Genomic DNA, 10,912 nt, shown 5'->3' with positions numbered 1-10,912 from the left:
TTCTCTCACACTTTATCTTCAGAAGCAGAAAATTGCTCCTAGGTCCTGACTGGCTTGGCTTAGTTTCCTCTAAGAAACGGTTACACTCAGTCACAAATGCACTGGCCGCTAGAGTGGCTTTCCTATGCAAAATCAGCTCTGACTCTAATTTACTTTTAAGTTGAGCCCGCCAACAGGGAAATGAAATAGCACAGTGCATTCTTGCCTCACTTCTGAAGTCTGGCCCAAAGAAAAAAGAAAAACGCACAAGCATTTGCCATCAAATATAATCTGGGAACCTCAGGAAAGGGAAACATTTGGGTCACAGCTAGGTGTTCTTGTAGCATATTCAAAACTGGAAATAAAAGGAACTGACTGACGAGATGGCCACAGATCTGGGCTTGCTCCTAGTTCTTCTGTCTTAGAGATGCTAGAGCGAAGGAAGGTGTGGTATGCGGACTAGGAAATGCCTCTTCAGCTGACATTCAGGAGATGTTTTCCCCAGGCAGAACATGGGACTTGTTAGTGCCTCTGGTCAGGAGCTGTGTGGCCTTTTGTGGTAGGATTTGGTGAAAAAAGATGTATGTGGCCTAGCTGCTTAACTGGGTGCTAGGGGATCAAAATCAGTTTTCCTTGGGTTGCAGACTTCTGAGAGGAGGGAAGAGACTCCAAAAAGAAGAGTCAGTCCTGACCCTCCAGTTCTCAACTTGTACTCACAAGTGGTCCAGCCACTCTGCTGACCCTGAGCTTCCTGAGCTCTTCCTGTGTCTTTTGCCACAGTTGCACCCTCACTCACACAAGTGTGTGTGGGGGATTGGAGAACCGCTGCGGCCTGGTGCCCATACAGCATCTTTGGCTTCTATCATCCAGTGTGGTTGCTCCAAGGAAGCAAATCTTCCAGCTTCTGCGATGCTCACAAGTGGCACGGCAGTTTAAGAGTCTGCAGATCTCACTTCTGTAGCGTCCAGTTCTTTCCCGAAGTTCCCTCACTCCAATCCCAGACAGGAAATCTGGCAGTCCCATCTCTTCTCCCTGGGTTGGGCCCTACAATCACAAACCTCTGGTATCAGATGGATTTCAGCCCTAGAACCTTAAGGGATCTCCCTTTTATGTGGTTGGAAGAGGACGGGACTCTGACTCACAATGATACAGAGTTTCTCTTAACAGAAGAGCACAGAAAATGCCCCATTCCCACATTTCCAGATTACCATGTAATAGCAGAACATCTGTTATTAGGAACCAAAACTTTCACCCTAATTATTCAGGGTTTGAGATTAAATTTACCTGGGAGAGTCTCACTCAAGTTATTTTCTATTATAAGATGAATGACTTATAAATTGCAATCTGTCTGGAAAAAGTGATCATTCATTCCATTCTTGAGTCCCTAATATGGCTGCTCTGCTAGATTGGGGGGGGGCGGAGGTTGGTAGAAAGAAACTTGTAGCAAGCAGAAGAAGGAGGGAGGCTCTTTAAAGCTGAGTTTGTGTAGAAAGAAAAGGACTAGAGAGGCAAAGGCTGCAGGGAGAACTCAATGGGCCTTGGGAGGAAGATAACTTACTGCACACTTAACAGTTCTGTAGGCAACAAACTTTCTTCCTCTAAGCCTGGAACCGACCAGCCTAAGGCTTAGTTACTGAACAGTTATTTTGCAAAGGAAGGCAGAGCCTTATCTCCACAGGAGGACCAAATTTGATAGAGCATCATCAGCTCTCAACATACAGTGTGGAAGGAGGGGCCATTTCAGCTGCCATCTTGGAAGGCTGTGGTGAGAACTAACAGTTACAAAGTGAAGAGGAGAGAGAGAGAGAGAGAGAGAGAGAGAGAGAGAGAGAGAGAGAGAGAGAGAGAGAGGGAGACAGACTGGTAGAAAGCTGTTTGAGGCCTAGGGTGTGTCACCAGGGCTGGTGGACAAGGAGGGCCACCTTCAGTAAGTACAGGCTAGCTCACCTGTTTGTTTACAGCTCCAGTGGACAGTTGAGGAAAATAACCTGCCAATCAGAAGGCCAAGATGGCAATGGCATGGCAGCTAAGTACCTGGCACTGGCCCACGGAATCTCCCTCTTCCAACCCTTCATCACGCTAGGTACCTAATCTTTGATTGAACAATTATAAGGAGATGAAGCCCGGGAATTACCAGTCATGAGAGCCCCTCCTATCTTATCACTTGGGACTGCAGTATGATGCTTATGATGGTCCCACGTGTCCTTGGAGAATCTTCAGAGGGGACAAGATTGACAATCAGGTCTGGCTTCTACTGTGGAGGGTGCCCTGGGGGAGACTCCCGTTCTGAAGCGTACGCCTCAATCAGCAGTATTTACAGATCATGGGTTGTAGGCGCTTGGAAGCATTAGTGCCATTCATGTTAACGGGCGCTCTGCTTTGGTTAGACTTGGTACCTGTATCCAGAAGTCAACAAGGAATTATGGAGGGAATGTCGTGACCCCAAAGCACTCAGAACGGGAAAGCCAGGGAACAGTGAATAGGGTAATGCTGACCTCTGGGAAAGGATAAGTGACTTGGCCAAGTTCGCGCAGCCCATCTTCGAGGCAAGACCAGCATCCCAGGGGGACTGCGGACGAGGAGAGCAACTTCCCTGCCAGTGGCCCCGACGGCGGTGGAATGGGCAGTGAAGGGGGGCGCACACCAGAAGGGGAGGGGTGCGTTCCCAGGGGGTGAATTTTAATATATTAATTAAAATATTAAGGGGACGTGGTTCATGAAAGACTTTGTCTGCCCTTGCTTGGGGTGGGTTCGTGGTGTGAGTGGAAAGGCGCGCCCCTGCGGCTTCCGAGGCGCATCTTCCCAAGCGGAAGGAAGGAATCAGACGCCTCCTCCTTGCCGCCCCCACGGACCCAGGGCGGCTCCGAAGCTTTCCCGAGTTCGACAGGCCCCGAGGGCTCGGTGGGACGCGCTCCCGGCCCGGCGCCGGTGGGGACGCTGGCGGGTTCCTGGAATCCTCGCGCCGTGCGCCGCGCAGATCCTCCGCGCCTGTGCCATCTGCTCAGCTGGGCTGGCAGCGCCGCACTCTGCTCGGAGGGCGCTGGGCGGCGGAGTCCCGCGCTGCGGAGGGCAGGCGAAGGGACCCCGGTGGGTCTACACTGAGGACGTGGCAAGCAACCACGGGGCAGAGGCCATCCCGGGGCAGTGGGCGTCGGCGTCTGGGCACACACCCTGCGCACTCTCCTGGGAGCTCAGTGGCCTTGGACCTGGCCAGCTAGCAGTGCGGCGTGCTCCCCTCCTAGTGCGTTGAACGTCAGGCGAGTGCTGCCGGCTTGGGGCTGGGGGTGCGGGGGGGGTCACTGGACGCCTTGTCCCCTTCTCCCGGAGCCGCGGCGAGCTGCGAGTCAACCCCAGCTGCACGCGGCGCTCCTATAAATAGCGCGCGCGCCCGCTCGGCGCTGTCCCTCCCGGCTGCTGAACGCGCGGACAGAGAAAGTTGTGCGCAGGGGACCAGGGAACCCAGAGGTCCCCACCGATCCCGCCCCACTCGGTTACACGCTGACCACCTGCGTCGGAGGTACCCCAGGCTTTGGGGATTTTTTTTTTTTTTTTTTTTTGACCAAGCGCAAGTGGGAGTCGCTAGCGTCCTGGCCATGAGCGCAGCCTCGCGTTCTCAGCGCTGGAAATACCTTGTGCCTCTGTGATTCGTTCTTGGCGAGAGCCAGACAGATCCACTCGGACAGGACAGACGTCTGGACCACTTGGCAACTGCCACCCTTGCAGCCGCTCTCTGAGTCCCCTCTTGTCTTTTCCGCCCTGTGGTTAACCTCGAGGTGCTTGGATTTGGGGTGAGGATTTATCGCGAGGTGTGATCGCGAGCGTTTGGCGACTTTTTTAGATGTCTAGGAGCCCGGGTGGCTGCAGGGGCCCCAGGCAAGACTGATTTGGGGGCGGAGGAGGGTAGGGTAGAGGTTTCTGCATGAGCTCCTTAAAGGACAAAGATACCAGAGCCAGCGAGACCGCTCCAAGGGAGTCTTTGACTTCAGCCCACAGAATTGGTGTCAGTGTGCGCGCCTCCGCCGCCTTCCCTGCGGCTCTGTCGGTCTGACCGCCAGCATCTCCCAGAGCTCCGGGATCCCCGGGTAGGAGGCGACGCGGGCTTGCAGAAGGGCCAGCCGCTGCGGCTCGCCCTCGGCGGCGCTCACCATGGGCTCGGCGCGCTGGGCGCTGTCCGTGGTGCCGGCCGTTCTGCTGGTCCTCACGCTGCCCGTCTGGGCTCAGAACGACACGGAACCCATCGTGCTGGAGGGCAAGTGTCTGGTGGTGTGCGACTCGAACCCGGCCACAGACTCCAAGGGGTCGTCCTCCTCCCCGCTCGGGATATCAGTTCGGGCAGCTAACTCGAAGGTGGCCTTTTCGGCTGTGCGAAGCACTAACCATGAGCCATCAGAGATGAGTAACAAGACTCGCATCATTTACTTCGATCAGGTCAGACCCCGAGGGATGAAGGGCGCCCCAGGTGGGAGGGTGGGGGTCTCTGAGCATACCAGATCACGGCTGCCTGTCCGGGCTAAACTCATCTGATCGGGATGTGGGGCATGGTTTTGGCAACTGGCTCTCAGAATCAGAGTCTGAAACTTCTGATGTCTTCCTTCCCCTTGCAATCCCTGTCCCCTTTTGCTTCCTGGGCTCTAACAGAGGCTTCCGGTGCGGTGGGTTGGGTGGGAAGGCTTTGGAGAGCAGAGGCTGGAGGGAGAGCTCAGGACAAGTTTGACAGCAACAGGTCAGTGAGGCTGAAGGGAATATGCACCCTGGACCCAGAGATCTGTGAGCTGAGAGCTTGGCTCCCTGGCTCAGCGTCCTCAGCAGGGGCAACCAAGACGTCTTGTGGGGCCCTGTCAGATCCCTGATAGATGTTTGACCCATGTCTCCAGGAGGAGACCCTCAGCTCTACACAGTGTAGGGACCTACAAGTGGTTGAGGAGGACTGGGGGGGGATCAGCTTTGGCCGCTGGGGTGTCCAAACAGGGTCCCACGTGGTTGCCTCTGCCTTGGGTAGGCGAAAAGCCCATTTCTCTATTTGGAGAAAAGTTGCCAAGGAGAGATGAAGAAGCCTCGAGCTCCATGTGCAGCATTCACAGGGAAGCACTGGGGAGCTCAGTCCCCCTTCCCCGGCCAGAGTTCATTCAGAGCATTGTAAATTTCCGGGGAGCTACATACAGACTTTGAGGTGCAGGCAGGGGTGGGGGCTGGGTGGACAGAGGCTGGAGCTTCTGCTGAGCTTCCAGGCGCTCTGTGAATCTGAGGATGAGAAATGCCAGGGTATCAGCTCAGCTTGAGCAAAGCTCTTGAGGGGAAGAAACCTAACTCTAGCGCTTTGGTTCCCCTCTGGGTGGCGGTACCCAGAGTCAGAGCTCACCGTTGTAAGCAGAGAAGCACAGGCTCAGGTGAAGTGGGGCTGCAGGCCTTGCCAGGAAGGGCAGGAGGTGACATCTGGGCTCCTTAGTTAATTCTCTTTAGGGATATACTAGGCAACTTGCCAGAGACAGAGAATGCCTGTCTGGGGACTTACTATGGGATAGCCGTGTACAGTGGTTAGTGAATTAAGTTGTCCCCTTGGGGTTTTGGTGAAGCATACTCCTCAGTGACAGAAGTAACGTCTAGCAGCACCCCTGGCTGGCATTTCAGTGCACTAATTAAAGGTGAAAATGCTGTGGGAAGTGCCCCATCCTCAGCGTGGGGCAGTCTTTTCCATGGCCTTCTCATCAGTTAGAAGAGGAGAAGGGTTTGTTCTTGTGCCCAGGGATCCACGCATCTAGGAGACAACAACATAAATGTAGTTATCAATCTTGATGTGCTTGTATTCTCCGGGTGATGCTGTAGCGTTAACACCCAGTTTCATGTGTAGTCACGGCTATTCAGAGGTTTCCTCTACTGCTAATGACTTTCACTACTATTCGAAGCAGGGAGTCCCTGCTGAGCACCCAAAATTATTTTAGATGTGCTTGGAGAAAACCAAAACAGTCTCTGTAAAGGCCCTGTTGGGGATTCTCCACATAGCCAGTGACTTGCTGTAGAAAGTCCATCCGTTCTTGGTCCTCAGGCAACAGAAATCTAATGCTTACTAGAAAATCACATGGGCATGTATTTTTAAGGCAAGGATTAAGAATGGTGCAGCTACCCGACCATCCTGCCATCCTGGTGTGTTTTGTACAGGCAGGGCACTGTGAGATTATGCAGAAAGCTTGAAAGTATATCACTTTTGACAAGAAGCGATATTGAAGAGTGTTAGAAGACTGCTGCTGATCATTAGGGAGCGACTCGTTCTTTATAGGTGTGCTTGCATTCTGAATCCCACTTACCGGTTTATTTCCTGCAGTGACATGGAACAAACCCTCATTGTTTTATTGTTCCCCTCGTGTCTCTTAGACATTGACTTTCTCTTGTGACACTGCAAATCCAGCTGGAGTCACTTAGTGAAATGCAGAGTTAATTTAATGACCAGAAGAACCGGGCAGAGCATTTTGGAATATGAAGTTTCATTGTGGCTTTGTTGGAATCAGTGCTCAATTTCACTTCTCACTTGTGACCCCTGAACTTTCAATGAAGAGTAGGTGACTGACAGGAGGATAATTGTGGCACCGAGAAGAACATGAAAAGGCCATTTCATTGTCTGCCTTAGTCACACCCTACTCCCCTACTCTTTGGCAGCCTGCAAGGGCTGACTCATTGCCAACACATTATAATTCAGGCTTCATTGGCACAGAAATGAAAGAAAATGGTCACGGATCTTTGGAGAGCTCTGGCAGAGGCTCATGGGAGGGCCAGGCATTCCCATCATGTGGGTACCAACTGTTCAGGTCCATGGGTTATGTCACAGGGTGAGAAGGGGGTACCCATGTCTTGTGTGATGTGTCCAGGGATGACTGCAGAGAGCTCATGCGTGTTGATTGGCTGGCTCTGAAACGTCACTTCTGGACATCAGGAAGGCTTGCAGACAATGGGGTTGTAAATACACGGAACACTTTTTATCTAAATCGCAATGTAAAGGTAATATAAGTCCTTACATCACTTTGATGCTCCCAGGGCCATTGGCTTGGGAATTGAGGCATAAATATAAAGCAGTTAGGCTTATTTCCTCCTATACCATTTAAAAGGTAGAAGAACCTTCCAACACATAGGTCCCTTTTCCATTGTCACTTAAGAGAAAGAAATAGAACTAGTTGCTTTCTGAAATTAGCTTTTGAGAAAGGAAGAAAGGATGGAAAGAAAGTAAGAAGGAGGGAGAGAGGGAACTTATTTTGCATACAGAAAGGCTATGACAATTCACTATTATTTATTATTTTTATTCGTAGATCCTAGTTAATGTGGGTAATTTCTTCACACTGGAGTCTGTCTTTGTAGCACCAAGAAAAGGAATTTACAGTTTCAGTTTTCATGTAATTAAAGTCTACCAGAGCCAAACAATCCAGGTATGTGTTTTGACTCATTCTGTCTCTATGCCAAAAAATCCAATCATTTCTAGTGGCTTATTCACTTAAATATTTATTCAAAGATATGTTGTCATTGTGCAGATAATCATTCATCTTATAGTTTATTTTTTTAAAAAAATACCCAATTTCCAATTTTCTTCTTTAGCAGATCCATTAAGGTATGACAGAGAGAATATAGAAAAAATAAGCAATTGGGAGTTCATACTGTGATAACAACCAGACATGAAAAATATGTGGATTGGCAAAAATTCAGTGACACAAATCTCTTTAGAATACCTTGATTTCATTTCCTGCATGCACAGAAATTATTGAATTTGCAAGAAAAAAACCTTGTGAAAATAGCAGGGCTTTACAAATGCATACTGAACAAGTAAAACAAATTTCCAGTCATCTAAACATTATAAGATACAGTTAACTATTAAAAAATAAAGCTGTGGATGAACAGTAATTTGTTATATTTATGGTTGAAAAGGACTGTACTGTGCAAATTCTTAGGTTCATCCTGGTTACTCTTGACACTAATGGGTTCTTACTGAGCACAGTTGCAGGGTGGGTTTTATAGCTTGCGCCATACTCGGCAAGATAACAGGCTTGACCTTACACTCTTTAACAATTGGGGAGATAGTTCTTGTCACAGTCAAATATACTACTAGTAAATAACATCAGTGCATGTCTGTTGGGATTGGGATCCTAGATAATATTTCATTGTAGGTTCAGAATTTATATCCCATATTATGGCTATATAAATAATGGCTGTCACAGTCATCTAGCATTTTATGTACCCTAGTAGATGAATTGATCAACCAACTCCAGATTTAATTTATTCCATATTAATTTAACCTAAAAAGTGAATAAGCAGTAAACAAATTTACTTCCATGGAAACCCTCTTGTTACTTCAAGTGACAGTTAGGTGCTATGCAAGTTACAGCTACAGAGGAACCCACAAAGATGTTGGTAAACTCTGGCTGTGTCTGGCTTCTACCCAGCACTGGGATGCCACATGCCCACATCATTGCCAAAAGACTGCTGTGGAGTAGATGAGGTCAAGAAAGTCATCAACTTCACTTACATACTGAAGGGAAGCCAGTTTTCACATAATGAGCCTGCTTTCAAGATAGCGTTTTTCTCTGTAGGAACTGAAGGAAACTTCCATGGGAACAATTTTAAAAAGAAATTACAGTAGACCCATAAAGTCTGGAGGGAAAGGGGGCATTTCCTGAGCATCATTTGGGTATCAGTCCCTGGCAGAGACTCTTAGTTTTCTCCAGGGGGCTTTGCAGTGACTGCCTTTTCCTTGTAGGTTAACTTGATGTTAAATGGAAAACCGGTGATCTCTGCTTTTGCTGGGGATAAAGATGTCACCCGTGAAGCTGCCACGAATGGAGTGCTCCTCTACCTGGACAAAGAGGACAAAGTTTACCTGAAACTGGAGAAAGGTAACTTGCTTGGAGGCTGGCAATACTCCACGTTCTCTGGCTTCCTGGTGTTTCCCCTATAAGGTTCTCCACGATGTCCATTCCGTGAGGGGCAGCCCACCCCTGAGTTGTTGGAAAATCATTTTTCATCATTGGATTGATGTCTTTTATTGGTTTTTCATGGGTGAATATGGATTCTATTTAAGGATTCTAGACCTGTTTGGACCAACAGAGTCTCACAAGATTATTTTCATGTGTGTACATTTTCCTTACATTTGGATTGGGACTTAAAGCAGATAATGACTATCTATGCTCAAATGTAACAGTGAAAAGATGTCTCAAGATTTGTTCTGAGTTTAATTTCATGAAATTTCTGCATTTTTGTAGATGTGGGATTTTATTTATTTATTTTTTTTTTTAAAAGACTGGCAACTGAGTCTGAGAATTAGAAAACTAAAATTCTGACTTCAATTCATGGTTAGTTTGTCACTGCCAAAGAAGTGAGCACTGTGTTGATTACACATTGATTACACTTGATTTTTTAGTACACTTGTTTTGGGGATGAGTTTGTTTTGTTCTCCTAAGGCAACTGGGATTGTTATATTTTTAGTGACTGGCATTGTGTTTTCTTTACAAAGAGGTAGTGAATGCCTTGCCTCAAACTTTACCTTACTATGATGTCATCAACATGACTTCCCTCCAAAAAGAGAATGCTTCATAGTTGTATTTTAATTATATACATGAAAGAGTCATATTTTCCAAATTATATTTTCTAATAGGAAAAATAGATCATAAATATGACAAGCAAAAAGTTGCTTACCCTAATTCTAAGCACTCAATCCACCAACCTTAGCAAAATATCTCTCCTCAGTGGGAAATATTATACTTTATTGCTCAACTTTAATTAACATGATTGATAATAACCACTTTATTAAAAACCTAAGGGATTTTTTTCCCTTAGACATGAACACTTTGTTAACTGGAGATGGGATGCCCTTGTTTTTAATTATACCTATTTTTCAAATCTTTTGTTGTGTTTGAAGTATCATCTGGTTTTTGCCTTAACTCCTGAAAGTGTATATATTTATCTGTTTAGCTAATATCAATCTAAATATCCCATAAGTAAATTTAGTGCTATATCTTATTTTGTCTTTTGTACAGGTCATATGAAATCACAAAATTATTTATGTCTCTGTTACAGAATAAAGATTATTATATGTTAATGGAATTGTTTTGTCCTTTTGGATTTGGAAATATGTATTCTACATAACTTTCCCTCCCTCTCTTCTTCCCTTCTTCCCTCCTTTTTTCTTGCTCTTTTTTTTTTTCTGCAGTTAACAACAACAACAAAAAACCCTTTCTGAATTTCCAGGTAATGTCCTCTGAATTGGTATAGGAAATCTTTACTGTGTTTAATCTGTCCAAATCCAGGAGTTGCAAGCTTGCCAAAAGAAAATCAATGGACTTAGCAAACTCTTCTTTCACAAGGACTTGTAGAGAAGGAAGTTAAGAAAGACCCCTGAAGCGTCATGAGGCTGCCCAATGTATACAATGAGTGGTGGGGAGTAAAGAGACCCTATTCTCAAACTGGAGACTTGGGGGGAGCCCCGCTCTCACCGCTGCAAGACATAGGTCACAGGTTCCTCTAAGGGTCAAGTGCCACCACATGTGACGTGTCTGGAGATGGGCTCAATTTCTTGACCTGTGGAGATCAATTTCAGGGACAGGGGACCTTGTATACCTGGAGACAGTAAGGAAGGTGTCAAAAGGAGACATGTGCAGGCACATCTTCCAGAGTGATTATGACTAATCTCCAAGTTACAGAATGTCAATCATCTCTAGGAAGACTTTCCTCCTTCCTAGAAAAAGTATTTGGAGATATTGCAGGGATCCTTCAAGCATTATCCCCTGCTGGATGTCAGTCAATAATCTTGATTTTATAATTAAAAAAACCAATATTGCATACAGAGACCAGAAAGATAGATCTCCTCCAAATGCTTATGAGACTCTGTCCAAACACCTGCTCCAGCTGTCCTCTGGATTCAAAGCCTGTGTCTACACTTCACAGCACATGAAACTTTTTT

General features: G+C 47.1%; 1 protein-coding gene across 2 annotated transcripts; it reads left to right on the top strand.

The window, feature by feature from the left end:
- Positions 1-3,554: 3,554 nt before the first annotated feature.
- Positions 3,555-10,051, top strand: Cbln4 (cerebellin 4 precursor). Of its 2 annotated transcripts, XM_004663847.2 has the most exons (4): positions 3,555-3,767; positions 3,966-4,407; positions 7,275-7,391; positions 8,714-10,051. In XM_004663847.2, exons 2-4 carry the CDS (start codon positions 4,126-4,128, stop codon positions 8,909-8,911), a joined length of 597 nt encoding a protein of 198 aa, XP_004663904.1. In that variant the 5' UTR covers positions 3,555-3,767; positions 3,966-4,125; the 3' UTR covers positions 8,912-10,051. The 2 variants fall into 2 exon arrangements, with proteins under 2 accessions (XP_004663904.1, XP_045013295.1); XM_045157360.1 differs by lacking the exon at positions 7,275-7,391 and having other exon boundaries at positions 3,555-4,407.
- The last annotated feature ends 861 nt before the right edge of the window (positions 10,052-10,912 follow it).

This window comes from Jaculus jaculus, chromosome 8, assembly GCF_020740685.1.
Source record: "Jaculus jaculus isolate mJacJac1 chromosome 8, mJacJac1.mat.Y.cur, whole genome shotgun sequence".
NCBI classification, from domain to species: domain Eukaryota; kingdom Metazoa; phylum Chordata; class Mammalia; order Rodentia; family Dipodidae; genus Jaculus; species Jaculus jaculus.
This window is presented reverse-complemented; position numbering and strand designations above follow the sequence as displayed.